General features: G+C 42.2%; 1 protein-coding gene across 1 annotated transcript; it reads right to left on the bottom strand.

Annotated features, from left to right (window-relative positions):
• Nucleotides 1-535: 535 nt before the first annotated feature.
• LOC309562644 (uncharacterized protein) lies at nucleotides 536-20,174 on the bottom strand. The gene is made up of 3 exons (XM_082266917.1): nucleotides 20,078-20,174; nucleotides 15,053-16,545; nucleotides 536-1,099 (listed from the first exon to the last, which is right to left on the bottom strand). Exons 1-3 carry the CDS (start codon nucleotides 20,139-20,141, stop codon nucleotides 578-580), a joined length of 2,079 nt encoding a protein of 692 aa, XP_082123043.1. The 5' UTR covers nucleotides 20,142-20,174; the 3' UTR covers nucleotides 536-577.
• Between the last annotated feature and the right edge of the window lie 2,525 nt (nucleotides 20,175-22,699).

The raw sequence follows: 22,699 nt of genomic DNA, 5'->3' as shown, positions 1-22,699 counted from the left end.
TTCGAGTGGTTAAGGGTTAATAAGGGGTTACACAAGAACAAATTTTATTTAACAAAACCAACTTGTCACATTGCTTTTTTCATATAGAGTTTGAAGAGCACTCCTTTGATCTGCAGATGAATGAAACAGAGAAAATGGAAAAGTAACAATGCTACCTTGTAGCTCTTTATCCAGCATCTGAAACGTGTTTACAAACATTGTGTTAAACAGTCCGTGTTTGAAAGCATCAGCAATTACAACTATTGTATTTACACAGCAACTCCCGGCTGTCATTTTGACAGCTGGGAATTGCCGTGAAGGTGCATGGTGGAGAGCGACAATGCAGCACAAGTTCAGAGAATACTACACATGTAGGTTCGGAGTTTAGGTATATTTGGATAGGCAGGTACTGCATAGCACGCCCAATGTTCACAAATGGTTAAGTAACAGTCTTAAAAAGTCGAATTCTTGAATCCTTTAGTGGGCGTAGGTTTCTCTCTCTCAGGATAGTCCAGAAAAAAAATCTCTATCTCACGTAGACTGTGGAGGCACCGTTCACTAACATTGTCTAAATAAAGCAGTACATGTGTCAGCGAAATCAGTGGATGTGCGTTTTATGATGTTTCAAAAGGTTTCCCTTCACAGAGAAACCTTTCCCACACACCGAACATGAAAAAGGACGCTCCCCTGTGTGAATCCTCCTGTGTTTTCGAAGATTTCCTCTCTCAGTGAAACACTTCCCACACTCTGTACATGAAAACGGCCGCTCACCTGTGTGAGTTCTTTGGTGTTGTTGAAGACTTCTTTTATCAGCGAAACATTTCCCGCACTCTGAACATGAATAAGGACGCTCACCTGTGTGAATTCTCTGGTGTGTATGGAGGTTTGTTTTTCGATTAAAAAATTTCCCACACAGCAAACATGAATAAGGATTGCCATCTGTGTGGATTTTCTGGTGAGTGTGCAGGTTTCCCTTATTAGTAAAACTTTTCCCACACTCAGAACATGAATAGGGACGCTCACCTGTGTGAATCCTCTGGTGTATAAGGAGATATGCCTTTCTAGTGAAGTGCTTTCCGCACTCCGAACATGAAAAAGGATGCTCACCCGTGTGAATTTTCTGGTGTGCAAGAAGCTCGCTTTCCTCAGTGAAAGGTTTCCCGCATGCTGAACATGAAAAGGTCCCCTTGGCGTGAGTTTTGAGATGTAGAAGAAGTTCGGATTTCAGGCTAAAATATTTCCCACACGCCAAACAAATTAATGAGCTCTCTCCTGTGCGAACCCCTCCATGGATTAGAGAAGACTCCTTGGGTATAGATGGAGGTGTTGATGAATCTGCACTGTGAGAATGGAGATAGATATCTGGAGTAACAGTATGTGATTGGTCAGAAGATTCCTCAGGATTGGAGGGATCCATTGATGTCTCCACATGGTATGGTCTGTGGTGTATAATATGACTCATGTAATTTACTTCAGGAGCATTTAGAGAAATGTCATCATTTTCAACATAATAATCTGAAGATAAAATAAGATCTCCCTCCGAGGTATTCCAGGTCTGGGGTCCTTCTGTTAGAAGCAAAATTAAAAAAAAAGAAAAAAAAAAATTTCAGTCACCAATCACATATGAAAACATAAATTAATCAGATTAGGAACAATACGGTAAAACCAATTATACTGGATAAAATTAATGACATTGTTCTATGGACCTTTCATATGGTGTACAGTATCTCCTCCTCATTTGTTGGGAACATGACGTTATATTGAGGAATGGAGATGGACCTTTCATATGGTGTACAGTATCTCCTCCTCATTTGTTAGGAACATGACGTTATATTGAGGAACGGAGATGGACCTTTCATAGTGAACAGTATCTACACCCGATTTAATGGGAAATGTTATAATGTAGTAAACTACATATCTTATACTCATAACATAGGGATAAAAATAGGAATGTTTTCTGCATTTAAATTTTACTGTATGTAGCTGGATCCTCCGTACTGCTCTCTCCTGTACAATAAAGTCTCCTCTTACCCGGTGATGTGAGGGGCAGCTGATTCTCCATCATGACATCCTTGGGGGGGGGGGGGAATAGAGACAGCAGCAAAGGATAGAGACAGCAGCTTAGAAATGTAGGAGAGGAGCCCTTGGCTCTAGGGGAGTGCACTGTGTGTCCTAATATTTTATTTTCATTGGGGGAAAATCTGCAGACAGAAAGAAAGCTAAAAGAGGTTTTAGCCTTCTCCAACTCGACCTGGCATCTCAACGCAACGTCTACCATGTGAAACTCAATCTCCTCTTACCCGGTGATGTGAGGGGCGGCTGATTGTCCATCATGACGTCCTTGTAGAGATCCTTGTGTCCTTCTAAATATTCCCACTCCTCCATGGAGAAATAGACAGTGACATCCTGACACCTTATAGGAACCTGACACACACAATGATACAGTCACCATCCAGACACATCTCTTGTCTGTTACTGGATAATGTCCCAGAATTCCCAGCAGCGCTCACCTCCCCTGTCAGCAACTCAGTGATCTTGTTAGTGACTTCTAGAATATTCCTCTTCTTGTCACATAAAGGAGTTAAGGACACACGGTGATGTCTACTGGAAGTCACATACTCACCAGATGTCTTCTTCACTACTGTGTAACCCTATTGAGAGACATAATGAGAAATGTGAATAAATTATTACATTAAGGCTGTGCAAATCCCAGAATCTCCTCCAAATCAGGTCACATCAACTTCCCCTGATATATTCAGCACTCTTAATAAATATTAGGATGATTGTTTTTCCAGAATCCTCCTCACCTCTCCGGTCAGCAGGTAGATGATCTCCAGGGTGAGGTTTAATATCCTCTCAGTCATGTGACTTTGGTCGTCTTCTATCATCTTCATTGATGTGGTCATGTGATCTATACAGGACATTAAACGTAGAATTCTCTAGACTGTACTGGGAAAGAACTTGGATGGACAGTTGGATAAATGGTTCTATATTTAGGATGTATCTGGTCTATAAACCAGAGGCTCTGGATGGACAGTTGGATAAATGGCTCTATATTTAGGATGTATCTGGTCCATAAACCAGAGGCTCTGGATGGACAGTTGGGTAAATGTTTCTATATTTAGGATGTATCCAGTCTATAAACCAGAGGCTCTGGATGGACAGTTGGGTAAATGGTTCTATATTTAGGATGTATCCTATCTATAAACCAGAGGCTCTGGATGGACAGTTGGGTAAATGGTTCTATATTTAGGATGTATCCGGTCTATAAACCAGAGGCTCTGGGTGGACAGTTGGATAAATGGTTCTATATTAGGATGTATCTTTTGGAGAAATGGTTTCATACTTATAAATCCTCTAGGCACATATTAAAACGTTACTCTCTCTATCTCTAATAAACGTCACAGTGACTATGGAGGAAGAGGACGGACATGACGGGGGGGGGGGGGGTTACTGGGTGTAAATATAAAATAATATCTTATTACCTCCTCTGCTGCCAGTTCCAGCAATGTCTCCTCTCTACTTCCTCTTGATTCACCTCTAACCCGGAACTTCCTTCTACCACTTCCTGTCTGTTTTTTACATCACTTCCTGTGAGATCGCCTCCTTTTGGGGAATATATAAACTGCAGCATTGGATGTTTTATAGTGTTGAAATTTCCAGAGTTAAAATTATTTGAATTTTGATTGAAATCATGGCTGAGGAACCATAAAGCCCTGCGCACATTGGTCAGCAGCCGACAATTATGTGTTGGAGATACATATGGCGCTTTTCCACTGCATGGAACCGAACGGTTCGGTTCGCTTTTGCGCTTTTCCACTGCATGGTACAGTGTTGGAACGGTTCGGTACGGTACGGCAGCGCTTTTCCACTAAATGGAACCGAACGGTACGGCTCGCTCAAACATTACCACCTCGGTTGTGGTTCCAAGAGGGCTGTACCGGTACCATATCCCACAATCCTTTGCATGCAGCCTTGACTGTTTGTCACTACTAGCCACTGATTGGTCAGAGAATCGTTGTTATCCCACCCACTTACTACTTTAGTGGAAAAGCAAACCGTACCGAACCGTTCCAAAACCGTACCATGCGGTACCATGCAGTGGAAAAACCAAACCGAGCCAAGCAGGGCCAAGTGGAACCGGGCTGGTACTTGCAGTGCTAATAGTTGCCAACATTTGAAAAAAATTTCCAGGGACACTTTGCAGCACAGCTATCAAATTACTTTCCACACCCACTTCCCTGAAGCCCCACCCACTCTGCATAATTAATCTCCGCCTACTTATCATCAGATTATAGGGTCTACTCAATAAAGAGAGAATGACAGGAAATTGAAAAGGGAATTTTAAACTTAAGGCCAGAGTAGCAGAGTTGGAATAATTCTCCCATTCAGCTGCACTACTTCTTCCTAAAGTTTAAAATTCTCATCACAATTCCCTGCAATTCTAAAGTGTCAAATGTGTTCAGGTGTGACCATAGAAAAAATGTAAAGTGTAAATATAAATAAAGTGCAAGGTGTAAATAAGTACGATAAAACCTAATTAAGTATATGAAATTTGTATGGAGAGAAAAGGTCTATCTATGGATCAACTGGCAACGTCCCCTGGGGTAAAATGTGAAATAGTATGTATAACCAGGTTGGTAGGCGGCTGGTAGGGACAGTGGAAGGGAAAAAGACAAGTGGGAATAAGTCTACCAAACCCTGGAAATGGGCATTTAAATGTGCCTGTATGTCAACATTAAAGACCAAAAAATTAAAAAAGAAATAAGAATATTATCTGTTTAATAAAGATAACAAGCAATTAAAAAAAAAAAATATATATATATATATATATATATATATATATATATATATATATATATGTGTATAATTTCTATAATCATGTAAATATAACGATGTATGTCTAAAATGCATCACATAATCCGCTTGTGGATCGACGCGTTTCGCTAAAATAGCTTCTTCAGGATCCAAACATTGTGTGCATATCAAACAGATTTTCAAAATGTCATGATATCTAAAATAGACAACAATACAATTGAGTATACAGCATATAAAATACTTCAAATAAACACTGGTTATTCCCAAAATAAACATATGAATACATCATAACAAAATCTAGGAAGGAAGAAGAAAAAAAAACATCCGGTATAATTAGGTTTTATCGTACTTATTTACACCTTGCACTTTATTTATATTTACATATTACATTTTTTGTATGGTCACACCTGAACACATTTGACACTTTATTCACACATGTTACCAGATATTTTTGCACATAAGGTTGTTGCTTTCATCCTACCTACCTTCATGCCTGTGAATTTGTCTTCACTCTCCAGGGGTCCTTCTCTGCTCTGCTGTGGCAGCCGACGCCGGCGAGGCGCTGCCGAGAACGCGTACCTTTGATTTTAAAAAGGTGCCAAGCTGCGCCATTACGTAACCGCGCATGAGGTTAAAACAAAACAGAAGCACACATATGTAGAAATAAATTCCCGTGTGGGAATGCCGATACTTGGTATCAGAAGATGGTAATAGGGTCTCTGATGGAGCACGGTCTAAGGGTCCCCAGCAAGCCCAGCTCATGCTCCATCAGTGACCCTATTACCATCTTCTGATACCAAGTATCGACATTCCCACACAGGAATTTATTTCTACATATGTGTTTCTGTTTTCTTTTATATACATCATATATGGGGATTGTTCCCCTTTGATGTACATTTTTTATCTAATATGTGTACAATAAAGATGTGTTTTAGACAAATTGTGTGATATATGTGATCCTCCTCCTCCCATTGGCCTTGAAAGCCCCATCTTTTTCTCCTATTTGTGAGATGTAGGATGATGGAGGAGAGCATCAATAGGATGTAGGATAATAGCGAAGAAAAGAATGGAGAATATGTGTGAAATGTAAGATGGGGAAGGACATATATGACATATAGGATGATGGAGGAATTTGTGTGTGAGATGTCAGATAGTGGTGGAGAACATATGTGAGATGTAGGATAGGAGAACATGTATGAAATTGTGAACATATGTTTGTTGTAGGACTATGGAGGATGACATATGTGACATGTAGGATGATGGAGAAGAACTTGTTTGAGATGGATGCTAAAGTGCAATGTATGTGAGAGGTAGGGTGATGGAGAAGAACATATGTGAGATGTAGAATGATTGAGAAGAACATACAGTACAGTGCCTTGCGAAAGTATTCGGCCCCCTTGAACTTTGCGACCTTTTGCCACATTTCAGGCTTCAAACATAAAGATATAAAACTGTAATTTTTTGTGAAGAATCAACAACAAGTGGGACACAATCATGAAGTGGAAGGAAATTTATTGGATATTTAAAACTTTTTTAACAAATAAAAAACTGAAAAATTGGGCGTGCAAAATTATTCAGCCCCCTTAAGTTAATACTTTGTAGCGCCACCTTTTGCTGCGATTACAGCTGTAAGTCGCTTGGGGTATGTCTCTATCAGTTTTGCACATCGAGAGACTGAAATTTTTGCCCATTCCTCCTTGCAAAACAGCTCGAGCTCAGTGAGGTTGGATGGAGAGCGTTTGTGAACAGCAGTTTTCATTTCTTTCCACAGATTCTCGATTGATTCAGGTCTGGACTTTGACTTGTCCATTCTAACACCTGGATATGTTTATTTGTGAACCATTCCATTGTAGATTTTGCTTTATGTTTTGGATCATTGTCTTGTTGGAAGACAAATCTCCGTCCCAGTCTCAGGTCTTTTGCAGACTCCATCAGGTTTTCTTCCAGAATGGTCCTGTATTTGGCTCCATCCATCTTCCCATCAATTTTAACCATCTTCCCGGTCCCTGCTGAAGAAAAGCAGGCCCAAATCATGATGCTGCCACCACCATGTTTGACCGTGGGGATGGTGTGTTCAGGGTGATGAGCTGTTTTGCTTTTACGCCAAACATAACGTTTTGCATTGTTGCCAAAAGGTTCGATTTTGGTTTCATCTGACCAGAGCACCTTCTTCCACATGTTTGGTGTGTCTCCCAGGTGGCTTGTGGCAAACTTTAAACAACACTTTTTATGGATATCTTTAAGAAATGGCTTTCTTCTTGCCACTCTTCCATAAAGGGCAGATTTGTGCAGTATACGACTGATTGTTGTCCTATGGACAGAGTCTCCCACCTAAGCTGTAGATCTCTGCAGTTCATCCAGAGTGATCATGGGCCTCTTGGCTGCATCTCTGATCAGTCTTCTCCTTGTATGAGCTGAAGGTTTAGAGGGACGGCCAGGTCTTCGTAGATTTGCAGTGGTCTCATACTCTTTGCATTTCAATATTATCGCTTGCACAGTGCTCCTTGGGATGTTTGAAGCTTGGGAAATCTTTTTATATCCAAATCCGGCTTTAAACTTCTTCACAACAGTATCTCGGACCTGCCTGGTGTGTTCCTTGTTCTTCATGATGATCTCTGCACTTTAAACGGACCTCTGAGACTATCACAGTGCAGGTGCATTTATACGGAGACTTGATTACACACAGGTGGATTCTATTTATCATCATTAGTCATTTAGGTCAACATTGGATCATTCAGAGATCCTCACTGAACTTCTGGAGAGAGTTTGCTGCACTGAAAGTAAAGGGGCTGAATAATTTTGCATGCCCAATTTTTTGGTTTTTTATTTGTTAACAATTTTGAAATATCCAATAAATTTCGTTCCACTTCATGATTGTGTCCCACTTGTTGTTGATTCTTCACAAAAAATTACAGTTTTATATCTTTATGTTTGAAGCCTGAAATGTGGCAAAAGGTCGCAAAGTTCAAGGGGGCTGAATACTTTCGCAAGGCACTGTATGTGAGATGTAGGATGATTGCAGAAAACATGTATGTGAGATGTAGGATGATTGCAGAAAACATGTATGTGAGATGTAGGATGATGGAGGAGAGCATCAATAAGATGTGGGATAATAGCGAAGAAAATGTGTGAGATGTAAGATGATGGAGGAGAACATATGTGACATGTAGGATAGGAGGAGAACATGTTTGAGATGTAGGATGCTAAAGTGGAATGTATGTGAGAGGTAGGGTGATGGAGAAGAACATATGTAAGATGTAGAATGATAGAGAAGAACATACAGTATGTGAGATGTAGGATGATTGCAGAAAACATGTATGTGAGATGTAGGATGATGGAGGAGAACATATATAAGATGTAAGATGATGTAGGAGAACATATGAGGTTTGTAGAATGGAGAATATGTGTGAGATGTAAGATGGGGAAGGACATATGTGAGATATATGATGATGGAGGAATTTTTGTATGAGATGTATGATGGTAGTGGAGAACATATGTGAGATATAGGATAAGAGTAGAACATGTATGAAATTGTGAACATATGTTAGATGTAGGACGATGGGGGATGACATATGTGACATGTAGGATGATGGAGAAGAACTGCTAAAGGAGAATGTATGTGAGGGGTAGTGATGTCGCGAACATAAAATTCGCCGTTCACAAACGCGAACATATGTTAAAGGATGCTCTTGATGACCAGTGCTGACTGGTCTTCAGCTTTTCCTGTGTCCTGAGTGTATCCTATATCTGATTCCATTGATGACCCGGCTTGCCACTGACCCGATCCTGAATTTGGCTTGTACCTCTGGCCCCCTGTTCCTGACCACGCTTCTGCCTACACTTCTGTACCTCGTTGCCTGCCTGCTACTGACCTTGGCTGCCTCTGAGACCTAGCTCCTCTCTCCTACTTGGCTTCATATTACTTCTGAGTGCCTGCTCCAGCTGTGCTTCAAATCAGCTCCAGTTCTTGCCTAAAGCCTGCTGGGAGCCTCGACAAGCCACGCATCCAGAACCTGTGTTACATTTGGCTTTCCCCTTTTAACTTTGTGCAGTCCAGCTTACTTCACTTCTGCTCCTGACCTCCCAAGCCTGCATCTCCTGCTGCAAGTTCTGCTATCAACACCTGCTGGCACTTGTGTTCCTCCTGTCCCTCAGAACCATCAGTTTCCCCTTCAGTGGGGCCTGGGTTGGAGATGCAAGAGAAGCCAACCTCGTCAATTCAATCTCTTATCAGGTATGTGACAATCATTGTGCTGCGGGTGTGCTGGCAAGTTGCAGATCATCATGATTGAATTTTGATCCACATCCCTGGGTGACGTGATTGACATTATGAGTTAAATATCAGCGGAGACGGATCCTTTGTGTGGTAAATGTAGATGGGTACCTGGGGACCTCATTCATCTCCTCTGGTGTTGCCTAAAGCTTCATCGATACTGGAGTGGGGTCCTATCAACTCACAATTGAGTTTTTCAAACTGATGAACCTCTGAAACGGATCTATTGCTTGTTGGGAGTCCTTGAGGAGGCGGTCCTGGAGGAGATAACTAGAGTGGCCTTTGCTCATTCCTTATTTCAGGCCAGGAAAGTGATTCTTGTAGCCTGGAATTCTGTAACTCCACCAACCATTAAAACATGGGTGATCCATATGGGGAATACTCTTCTCCTTGAACAATATAAAGTACATACCAACATAGGGGACGTCTGGGCAAGTTTGAGAAGCTCTTGGCCCCTTGGCTTAATATGCATGGGCTGAGCTCTAGGAAACTCATCCAGACGAGACCACTACAGTACCTGGTTGAATAACTATGTTTACTGTAGGGATGCACAGATCCGATATTCGGATCGAATATCGGCCATAATAGCTGGATCGGGGGATCGGTAAAATTAACATATCCACGGGCCGATCCGGTTTTGCTCTTTATATAGCTGTGAGGGAACAGAAAACAGCTGTCAAAGAAGAAGAGAAAAAAAAGAGCCTCCTGCAAATGCCTGTCAGTCTCCCAGTAAAGTAAACACAATGAATACAATGTATCTTTTCGTTCCTGCCGGAGGAGGGAAGTTTAACCTCTTAACCGGTTGCCGACCGCCGCACGACTATATACTGCGGTGGTCAGCCCCGGCCAGGCAGAGTGACGTATCGGTACGTCACTCGCCTGTCACTGACTTGCGAGCCTATCGCGGGCGGGCGCGCGCCCGCCGAGGCGCGCGCCCGCCGCGGCTCGTTCACAGACAAGTCAGTGCGTGTGACCGGCGGACTCGATGTCCGCCAGTCACACTGCGATCGCTCCTGTGAAGGGAGAAAGACAGAGCGGCTTGTGTAAACAAGCTGCCTGTCTGTTCTCCCTGTGTAAAAGTGAAGATCTGTCCGTTCTACTATGTAGAACGGTTGATCTTTGCTTTTACACCAATAGGAATGTCCCTACACAGTTAGAATCACGCCCCTAGGACACACTTAACCCCTCCCTGTCCAATAAAGTTAACCCCTTCCCTGCCAGTGTCATTTTTGCAGTAACAGTGCATATGTATAGCACTGATTACTGCAGTAATGTCACTGGTACCCCCAAAAGTGTCAAAAATGTCAGTCAAGGGTCCGATCTGTCCGCCGCAATGTCGCAGTACTGAAAAAAAAAAATCGCAGATCGCCGCCATTACGCGTTAAAAAAAAAAACACCAAAAATTACAAAAATCTTTCCCTTTGTTAGTAAACGAGATAACTTTTGCGCAAACCAATCAAAATACGCTTTTTGCGATTTTTTTTACCAAACATAGGTAGCATAAAACAAATTGGCCGAAAAATGTTAAAAAATTTTGATTTTTACTTTTTTTTTTGGGGAATTTCATATAAAAAAATGTGAAAAATATTGTTATTTTTGCAAAATTTACGCTCTTTTTTTGTTTATAGCGCGTGATCAAAAAATCGCACAGGTGATCAAATACCACCAAAAGAAAGCTCTGTTTGTGGGAAAAAAAGGACGTCAAATTCGTTTAGGTACAGCGTCGCACGACCGCGCAATTGTCCGTTAAAGTCACGCAGTAAAAAATCGCAAAAAAAACCCTGGTCCTTTAGCAGCCAAATCCTCCGGGGCTTAAGTGGTTAAATGCACATTGTTATAAGGTATCTGCCGATACCGATCCGGAAGTATTATTTCGTTATAAGCTCACAAAACAGTACTTCCGGATCGGACTCGGCGATTTCACAAAGCAAAAGATCAGCATCGGGATCGGGACCAAAAAAGTCGGATCGGTGCATCCCTACTTAATATGCCGGGGCTGAGCCCTAGGAAACTCATCCAGATGAGACTACTACAGTGCCCAGTTGAATAACTATGTTTAATGGCACTGAGCGTATATATGGTCTCTTTTTTCTTACCTTTGAATTATGTTATCTGGGTCAGATTTATTTTGGTTGCTCTTTTTTAGATGCGCTTCCAGATTCTGGTAAGAACCCCCAAAAAAAAACTTTTCTGGGCAAGAGATGTGGAGAAATGAATATCATGAGAGAATGTTCTATAGCAACCCCACCTTTCAATGGGGAAAGGATGTGGAGATAGGGAATTTATGAGGGAACATTCCATGTAGTGTCTCCATGTTTCCTGGACCTGGACCAATAAAACACCAATGGATGACTCTCTAGTAACCAAGCACGTTTTTACTTTTAAAATTGTAGTCAGTAAAGAAAAGAAAATGGACTCAGAACATAATATGGTAAGGCATAGACCTTTATTGTTTACTTTACAAAATTAGAATAACTGGTCACTAATACCAAGATGTCATCTAAATCTTGTGTAATTAGCTATTCTCTCTTCGCCAGAAATGGACTATGGATATCCCTGGACTAGATGATGACGACTGGAAGGAGATCTGGGATTTTTCCTCCTTTTTCTTCCCTTGTCTCAGCCGGAGATACAGTGGTACTATTTAAAATTCTGTATAGAGCGTACTATACCCCGTACAGGCTCCACAAGATGTCCACCTCACAGTTTCCAACTTGCTGGCGCTGGCCACACCAACCTGGTGACTTCTTTCACATCTTCTGGACCTGTCCCGGCTATAGTACAATATTGGCATGATATTCTAGAAGTGATAAGCCACAGGACACAGATAACTGTACCATATGAACCGAGACACTGTCTGCTTGGGCGAGTGGAACAGCTTCTCATGTCCACCTCACAGTTTCCAACTTGCTGGCGCTGGCCACACCAACCTGGTGACTTCTTTTACATCTTCTGGACCTGTCCCGGCTATAGTACAATATTGGCATGATATTCTAGAAGTGATAAGCCACAGGACACAGATAACTGTACCATATGAACCGAGATACTGTCTGCTTGGGCTAGTGGAACAGCTTCTCATGGTCGTAGCAAAGAGAACCTTGATCAACCCTTTGTTAGGTTACGCTCGTAAGGTAATTACTATGTGTTGGAAGTATTCCCCCCATGGTGTCCTTTTAGATGCGGCTGACCAACACCAGCCTACCTCGTTATATGGCCACTTACGCTAACAGAGGGTGCCCCCGTAAATTTGAAAAAATCTGGTCTTGCTCAATAGAGGACACCTCCAACGGTGCCTGAAGACGCACCTTAGAACAAAAGTCCAGATACAGTGAATTGCCTAGAAGAAATGCCTTGTGATATCTAAATGTATTCTTCACGACGTTTGAGCCTTATGCACATGACCAGGTCCCATCCCCCTCTATGGGGTTGTTGTTTTTTCAGTTTTAAGGTTTTGTTTTGTTTTTATAACAGGCTTTAGAGGCCCTGCCCCCACGTCGGTAACTTCCAGTAATGCAGAATGAAGTGCAATGACGAGCAGCAAAAAAAAGGTTCTTCTCCGAAAGATGGATCCTGATTGGGTTCAAGTGCTACAATGATCCTCTGTGTATTATTGGCATGTCTGTTAGATACAGTGCATCCAGAAAGTATTCACAGCGCTTCACTTTTTCCACATTTTGTTATGTTACAGCCTTATTCCAAAATGTACTAAATTCATTATTTTCCTCAAAATTCTACAAACAATCCCCCATAATGACAAGTTTGTTTGAAATCTTTGCAAATTTAGTAAAAATAAAAAAACGGACAAAATACCATGTACATAAGTATTCACACCCTTTGCCAGGACACTCAAAATTGAGCTCAAGTGCATCCTGTTTCCACTGATCATCCTTGACATGTTTCTACAAATTGATTGAAGTCCATCTGTGGTATATTTAGTTGATTGGACATGATTTGGAAAAGCACACACCTGTCTATATAAGGTCCAACAGTTAACAGTGCATGGCAGAGCACAAACCAAGACATGAAGTCTAAGAAATTGTCTGTAGACATCCGAAACAGGACTGTATGGAGGCACTGATCTGGGGAAGGGTACAGGAAAATTTCTGAGCATTGAAGATGCCAATGAGCTCAGTGAGATCCATCATCCGTAAATGGAAGAAGTTTGGAACCACCAGGACTCTTCCTAAAATAGGCCGCCTGGCCAAACTCAGCAATCGGGGGAGAATAGCCTTAGTCAGGGAGGTGATCAAGAACCCGATGGTCACTCTGACAGAGCTCCAGCATTTCTCTGGAGAGAGGAGAACCTTCCAGAAGAACAACCATCTCTGCAGCACTCTACCTATCAGGCCTGTATGGTCCCAATGAGCACAGTGACCTCCATCATCCGTAAATGGAAGAAGTTTGGAACCACCAGGACTCCTCCTAGAGCGGGCCGCCCGGCCAAACTGAGCGAACGGGGGAGAAGGTCAGGGAGGTGACCAAGAACCTGATGGTCACTCTAACAGAGCTCCAACATTTCTCTGTGGAGAGAGGAGAACCTTCCAGAAGAACAAACATCTCTGCAGCACTCCACCAATCAGGCCTGTATGGTCCCAATGAGCACAGTGACCTCCATCATTCGTAAATGGAAGAGGTTTGAAACTACCAGGACTCCTCCTAGAGCGGGCTGCCAGGCCAAACTGAGCGAACAGGGGAGAAGGTCAGGGAGGTGACCAAGAACCTGATGGTCACTCTGACAGAGCTCCAGCATTTCTCTGTGGAGAGAGGAGAACCTTCCAGAAAAACAACCATCTCTGCAGCACTCCACCAATCAGGCCTGTATGGTAGAGTGGCCAGACGAAAGCCACTCCTCAGTAAAAGGCACATGACAGCCTGCCTAGAGTTTGCCAAAAGGCACCTGAAGGCCATGAGAAACAAAATCCTCTGGTCTCATGAAACAAAGATTGAATGCTTTGGCCTAAATGGCAAGCATCATGTCTGGAGGAAAACAGGCACCGCTCATCATCTGGCCAATACCATCCCTACAGTGAAGCATGGAGGTGGCAGCATCATGCTGTGGGGATGTTTTTCAGAGGCAGGAACTGGGAGACTAGTCAGGATTGAGGGAAAGATGAATGCAGAAATATACAGAGACATCCTTGATGAAAACCTGTTCCAGAACACTCTGGAGCTCAGACTGGGGCGAAGGTTCAACGTCCAACAGGACAGCGACCCTAAGCTAACAAAGGAGTGGCTACTGGACAACTCTGAATGTCCTTGAGTGGTCCAGCCAGAGCCAAGACTTGAACATCTCTGGAGAGATCTGAAAATGGCTGTGCACCGATGCTCCCCATCCAACCTGATGGAGCTTGAGAGGTCCTGCAAAGAAGAATGGGAGAAACTGCCCAAAAATAGGAGTGCCAAGCTTGTAGCATCATACTCAAAAAGATTTGAGGCTGTAATTGGTGCCAAAGGAGCTTCACCAAAGTATTGAGCCAAGGCTGTGAATAATTACGTACATGGGATTTTTTCTCATTTTTTATTTTTAATAAATTTGCAAAGATTTCAAACGAACTTCTTTCACGTTGTCATTATGGGGGATTGTTTGTAGAATTTTGAGGAAAATAATGAATTTAATCCATTTTGGAATAAGGCTGTAACATAACAAAACGTGGAAAAAGCAAAACGTTGTGAATACGTTCTGGATGCATCATGTGTTAGATTACATCAACAAAAGGCACCTCGAAACAAAACACAAATGAGGGGTCTAAAGGGAAGGAATCTATTTACTAAAAGAGCTATAGGTGTCCGTGAGTGCGGGAAAGGTTTCACAATTTTCCCGAAATTCGGGTGCCATAATTTCCAAAATGTGCATTAAAAAAAAAAACATTCCTAATGTCGACATTTACAGCTTTTTATCATACATTGATTGTATAGACTACACAATTTAATATTTTAAATGGCACCTTCCAGTTGTCACCGGCATCAGCAAGTGTGTGTTCTCTGATGCCTAATAAGATTTCCCTTATTTGTAAAACACTTCCCGCACTCTGAACATGAAAAAGGACGCTCGCCTGTGTGACTTCTCTGGTGTGTGATAAGATTTTCTTTCTGAGTGAAACACTTCCCGCACACTGGACATAAATAAGGACGGTCGCCCTTGTGAGTTCTCTGGTGTCTAAGCAGGTGTGATCTCTGAGTGAAACATTTTCCGCACTCAGAACACGAATAAGGACGCTCCCCCGTGTGGATTCTCTGGTGTATAACAAGTCCTCTTTCCTCGGTGAAAAATTTCCCGCACTCCGAACACGAGAATGGAGGTTCACTCATGTGACTTCTCTGGTGTATAAGAAGAGCTCTTTTCTCAGTGAAACATTTCCCGCACTCTAAACATGAAAAAGGGCGCTCGCCCGTGTGACTCCTCTGGTGTGTAATAAGATGTTCTTTCTGAGTGAAACATTTCCCACAGACTGAACATGAAAAGGGACGTTCACCAGTGTGACTTCTCTGGTGTCTAAGCAAGCTTCTTTTCTGAGTGAAACATTTCCCGCACTCTGGACATGAATAAGGAGGTTCGCTCATGTGAATTCTCTGGTGTGTAAGAAGTGCTCTCTTCTCAGTGAACCCTTTTCCGCACTCTGAACATGAAAAAGGGCGCTCACCCGTGTGAACTCTCTGGTGACTTATAAGTTTCCCTTTCTCAGTGAAACATTTCCCGCACTCTGAACATGAGAAAGGATGTTCAACAGAGTGGCTTCTCTGGTGTCTAAGAAGCTTTCCTTTCCCGGCAAAACCTTTTCCGCACTCTGAGCATATAAAAGGGCGCTCACCTGTATGAATCCTCTGGTGTATAACAAGGGCACCTTTCTGAGTGAAACCTTTCCCACAATCAGAACATGAATACGGACGCTCACCCGTGTGGATTCGCTTGTGTCGAAGGAGGTCTCCTTTCAGAGTGAAACATTTCCCGCACTCAGAACATGAAAAAGGGCGCTCGCCTGTGTGAATTTTCAGATGGGTGAGAAGGTTTCCTTTTTCAGTGAAACATTTCCCGCACTCCGAACATGAGTAAGGGCGCTTGCCTGTGTGGATTCTCTGGTGTACGACAAATACTTTTTTCTCAGTGAAAGATTTCCCGCACTCCGAACATGAAAAGGTTGCACTGGTGTGAGATTTGAGATGGACAAGAAGATCAGGTTTCGTCTTGAAAGTTTTCCTACACCTCAAACATGACAACGAGCTCTCCCCTGAGGGAAATGTCTCTTGGCTTAGAGAAGATTCCTTGGGATTAGACGGATCCGTTGGTCTATCTGCGCTGTGAAATCTCCAATGGTTATCGGAAGTCAAAGTATGAGATTTTTCAGAAGATTCCTCAGGATTAGAGGGATCTATTGAGGTTTCCAAACAGTAAGGTCTGTGAGGAAGATTCTGAGTTATGGGATTTATTCCTGGAGAATACGGACTTCTCTTCGACTCGTTTCGTACATACCGACCATCTGTTGGAAAGCAATTTTAAATAAATGGTAAAAATAGCTTACATTTGATTTTGTATCTTCGTAACAAATATATAAACTATATGAGCATATTACCTTCTCCTCATTTATTTCAAACATTAGGTAGTTTAACATTTTTTGGAGATCAATGGAGAGGGACCTTCCATATGGCGTATAATACCTTCACCTCGTATTTTGGAACCATATATTGCATAATTAGACCTTTCATATGGTGTAGAGTATTTTCCTCATTTGTTGGGAACATGGCGTTATATTGAGGAATGGAGATGGACCTTTCATATGGTGTACAGTATCTCCTCCTCATTTGTTGGGAACATGACGTTATATTGAGGAATGGAGATGGACCTTTCCTATGGTGTACAGTATCTCCTCCTCATTTGTTGGGAACATGGCGTTATATTGAGGAATGGAGATGGACCTTTCATATGGTGTACAGTATCTCCTCCTCATTTGTTGGGAACATGACGTTATATTGAGGAATGGAGATGGACCTTTCATATGGTATATACAGTATTTCCGTAGACGACTGTTTAGTGGAAACGCGTCACAGAGGAGCGCCGCATCGTCATTGCAAGTTGCCGAGGACCGCACTGCAGGCGGCCACGGCCTCTCCAATATTGGTATCGGTTTCCTGTGTCCATTAGTTAACATCTAACTGTAAGTGCACTGGATACTTTTGTTTTAATAAATTGTCAAAGGTACTGCGCTATGGTCTGATTCTGTTTCTGTGAGATACACGTGGAAGCCCTCACCTGTGCGGAGAGTAACACCCAGAACAAGAGTGGACCGGGATTGGGTTGAGACACCGAAAGATCAGTGAGACAGTCGCCTTTTGGTTTGAGCGATCCGGTAAGAGGCCACACTTACTATCTGATTATTTCACGGTGACCTCCCTGAATTCCCAAGACACTACTGGGCTGATTATCCGTCCTTAACCTCTTTTCTCTATGGTAAGGGGCTAATCCCCACAAAGGTGGTGGAACCCATCTGCACCCCACGGATCTAGAGGAACCCACAGAGTGGATTTTACTTTAGCCTGTGAGGGGACGATTGGGACTTTATGCACTTTTATATGTATATGGACTATACACTGAGGTGGCAACCATTGAAATATTGGACACTTTTTCTTTGAATTACTTGTGCACTTTGTTGGTTTATGTTGGTATCACATTATCCATTTATTATCACCTATTCACCATAACACACCCAAGTATATGCACCAGGGTGCATAGTATTTACTGTACACCCGTTCAAGTGCACATCAATTTTGGAAACACATCACAGGTATATGGGGGACACTCATTATAGTGTCACACCTTTTCCTGATTTGTGACACTAGTGAATTTTAGCGCACCTGATTTCTTTTCTACACAATTTTATCACCATTTGGTTCGAAGGTTGCAGCTATTAACACTATTGATCCTGCGCACTTATTTAATTTTATACATATACAGTATTTCCTCCACATTTGTTGGGAACATGAGCTTATATTGAGGAATGGAGATGGACCTTTCATATGGTGTACAGTATCTCCTCCTCATTTGTTGGGAACATGACATTATATTGAGGAATGGAGATGAACCTTTCATATGGTGTACAGTATTTCCACCTCATTTGTTGGGAACATGACGTTATATTGAGGAATGGAGATGGACCTTTCATATGGTATATACAGTATATCCTCCACATTTGTTGGGAACATGACCTTATATTGAGGAATGGAGATGGACCTTTCATATGGTGTACAGTATCTCCTCCTCATTTGTTGGGAACATGACGTTATATTGAGGAATGGAGATGAACCTTTCATATGGTGTACAGTATTTCCACCTCATTTGTTGGGAACATGACGTTATACTGAGGAATGGAGATGGACCTTTCATATGGTGTACAGTATCTCCTCCTCATTTGTTGGGAACATGACGTTATATTGAGGAATGGAGATGGACCTTTCACATGGTGTACAGTATCTCCTCCCCATTTGTTGGGAACAGGACGTTATATTGGGGAATGGAGATAGACCTTTCATATGGTGTACAATATCTCCTCATCATTTGTTGGGAACATGACGTTATATTGAGGAATGGAGATGGACCTTTCATATGGTGTACAGTATCTCCTCCTCATTTGTTGGGAACATGACGTTATATTGAGGAATGGAGATGGACCTTTCATATGGTGTACAGTATCTCCACCTCATTTGTTGGGAACATGACCTTAAATTGAGGAAAGTATCTTATCTGATCATATGACATACCGACTTCCGTCCTTACATCTGCGGAGGCATCTGCCACTCATTCTATAGTAGACAGCTGAAGGGTTCAATCACGGCGTCCCGCATGTATCCAAACAGCATTTACAGCAGCAAAGGAGGCAGGCTCCGTAAGAGGGCGCGTGTCTTACGTCTGGAGTCACGCCCAGACAACGTCTTTTGATGACGAAACGTTGGCGACTCCAGACGTAACGTCCACACGCCCCCTTACGGAGCCCGCCTCCTTTGCTTCTGTAAATGCTGTTTGGATACATGCGGGATGCCGCAATTGAACCCTTCAGATGTCTACTTTATGTGCCTGCATTTGTCTTCTACATTGTGAGTAGTGCTTTTAAATAAATTTACTTTATGTGGTTTACGGGATTACACTATGGTCCTTATCTTCATTTCCCTCCATATGCTTATCTGACTAAACGGAGTGATTAGGAGAGATCAAGAGGTATCACCCACCTTCTTGGATTCACTGATGTATGGTTATTTATCTACATGCTGGGAGAGGCTTTCTCATTTATTTGAGTAGCCATGGCGCTCTGGTAAGCTGCTTTTATTATTTGTGCACTGAGGTGTCCCCCTCCTACACTTTCCCTGGGTGTCACCGGAAGGAACGTCTCTCACAATATTTTGCACCTGGATTTATTTGGACTTATATTTTTTTCTGGGATTTTATTCACCATAATTTATCCTGGACACTATCCTTATATTATTGTTTGTGGAATTTTTTTTTTCTCACTGGTTATTCACATTTATAGCGCTACACTTTATTAGTATTGCTTCTATGAATCACTGTTGGTTGATTTTGTGTTAGCTGCTTTTCATCATTAATTCATTCATCAATTTTTTTAGCGCAGAAACACCCCCTTTAGAATTTTATATGGTGTACAGTATCTCCACCTCATTTGTTGGGAACATGACGTTATATTGAGGAATGGAGATGGACCTTTCATATGGTGTACAGTATCTCCTCCTCATTTGTTGGGAACATGACGTTATATTGAGGAATGGACCTTTCATATATGTTGTACAGTATCTCCTCCTCATTGGGAATATGAAGTTATATTGAGGAATGGAGATGGACCTTTCATATGGTGTACAGTATCTCCTCCTCATTTGTTAGGATGTTATCCTGTGGAAAGGAGATGTGGAAATCTGTTCGTTCTTCAGAACTTTTGCTCACATCTCATACTTTATATCAATTTAAATAACATGAACATGTAATTAGTACATTTACTGTTTATTACTTACCTGTGCCAATATCTAGAGAAGATTCCTCCGGTTTACTTTTCACAATCATCTCCCTCTCCTCCATAGACTGCTGATCTCCACTCACCAACGTCTCTTCTTCTTCGTCTTTAATTTCAACTTTGATGTCTTTCAGTTCTTCTTCCTAAACCCCAAAATGATAAAAACACCTAGAAAAGTTAGCTCTATCACAACAGGAATGTCATCTCATACAGTTTAGAATAACTTTAAGGTCCCACTTACCTCCTGATGGTGAGGGATGGTGTGATCTTCCTGTGTGGAATCCCGGGAATACAGAGGACGGGGACATCTCTCTGGTGGGTTCCCATTACTGGATCCATCTGTAGGAAACACACACACTGACTGAATACATTGTTTCTATGTGTTTATCAGATGATGGGGGATCTAGGTGGAGCCTCCGTACTGCTCTCTCCTTTACAATAAATTCTCCTCTTACCCGGTGATGTGAGGGGCGGCTGATTCTCCATCATGACGTCCTTGTAGAGATCCTTGTGTCCTTCTATATACTCCCACTCCTCCATGGAGAAATAGACAGTGACATCCTGACACCTTATAGGAACCTGACACACACAATGATACAGTCACCATCCAGACACATCCCTTGTCTGTTACTGGATAATGTCCCAGAATTCCCGGCACCGCTCACCTCTCCTGTCAGCAGCTCAGTGATCTTGTTGGTGACTTCTAGAATCTTCTGCTTGTTCTCTCTCTCAAGACTCAAGAACGGAACTGGAGATATGCTGATGGGACTCAGTCCTGAGGACAAGCTGTGACTTCTCATTTTCGTATTATTCTCAACGGATGTTTTCATAACTACAGCACAGTCCTGTATTACACACAATAATCACAATAATATTAACGTTTTTCTCACCTCTCCTAATAGGACTGTTTTAATAATAACGATAAGAGTGATGTCATGTGACCTCTAAGAATCCTCCTCACCTCTCCGGTCATCAGGTAGAGGATCTCCAGGGTGTTTTTTAGAATCATGTCCTTAAAATAAATTTTCTTTTTTTCCATCTTTGCATAATGAAGAGATAATTGATCCTCCATGATGACATCCTTGTAGAGATCCTTGTGTCCTTCTAAATACTCCCACTCCTCCATGGAGAAATAGACAGTGACATCCTGACACCTTATAGGAACCTGACACACACAATGATACAGTCACCATCCAGACACATCCCTTGTCTGTTACTGGATAATGTCCCAGAATTCCCGTCACCACTCACCTCTCTAGATAGCAGCTCAATCATCTTCTTGGTAACTTCTAGAATCTTCTGGACACCATTTATCTCAGAAGTCAAGGAATAAGGTGGAGGCAACGTGACAGGTGATGTCCCTTGAGAAGAGATGGTGGGTGGTAATGGCTCACCAGATGTTTTCTTCACTACTTTATGATCCTGTGTAAAGACCGATAACAATAATTATTATGACAGACCTCCCAGAAGACTAGTCAAGTTTATGTATCTAGTTAGGGTTGTTTTTTAAATTACAGCAATAAATGTGACTTCATGTGACCCTCCCAGAATCCTCCTCACCTCTCCGCTCAGCAGGTAGATGATCTTCAAGGTGAGATCTAATAACCGCTCATTCGTATGGTTTTGGTCTTCATCCATCCTCATTGATGTGGTCACGTGATCTCTACAGGACGCTCCTCTATGGAGATGAAAAATAAACTGAGAATTATCTGGTCTGTACTGGGATGAATAATGTCTGCACAGTGAGTTCTCTGAGTGCCGCCAGAGTTCTGGCACCTTCTCTTATGATATTTACCACTTGCCAACCAGTCACGTTGACTGTGCTGCGGCAAAGTGGTTCGTTATCGTCTGGCGACGTAGACCTACGTCACCAGACATTCCCGCCTCACTCCCGCTGTATTCAGTTACAGTGGGAGTCGGGCCAGGGGAGGAGTAGCGGCTATCGCCGCTGCTCTTCCCCGATCATCGGGGAATCGAGTGTGGAGATCCGCCTGCTTGTGTAAACAAACCGGGCGGATCTCCTAAGTGACAGACAGGGTCAGATTGCAGGGTTCAGCATAGCTGAACATGCGATCTGTCCTTGTGTCACTCAGTCACCTCCCCCCACACACGTCAGTAAGCACCAGGCATACAGTAACCCCTCCCTCTCCAATAAAAATTAACCCCTTCCCTGCCCCCGCCGCCATTACTCGTTAAAAAAAAAAACACAAAATTACAGAAATCTTTCCCTTAGTTAGTAAACGCAATAATTTTTGCGCAAACCAATCAAAATATGCTTATTGCGATTTTATTTTACCAAAAATATGTAGCAGAAAACAAATTGGCCTAAAATGATAAAATATTTAGATTTTTACATTTTTTTGGGGGGGAATTTCATATAAAAAAATTTGAAAAATGTTGTTATTTTTTTCAAAATTGTCGCTCTTTTTTTGTTTATAGCGCAAAAAGTAAAAATCGCACAGGTGATCAAATACCACCAAAAGAAAGCTCTGTTTGTGGGGAAAAAGGAACGTAAATTTCGCAAAAAGTGGCCTGGATGTAAGACAGCAAAATCCTCCGGTGGTAAAGTGGTTAAGGCTACAACAATGGAAATTAGAGAAAATTAAAGAATCCCATTAAGGCC

Source organism: Pelophylax lessonae (genome assembly GCF_965119305.1).
Source record: "Pelophylax lessonae genome assembly, chromosome: 9".
Lineage (NCBI taxonomy): Eukaryota > Metazoa > Chordata > Amphibia > Anura > Ranidae > Pelophylax > Pelophylax lessonae.
This window is presented reverse-complemented; position numbering and strand designations above follow the sequence as displayed.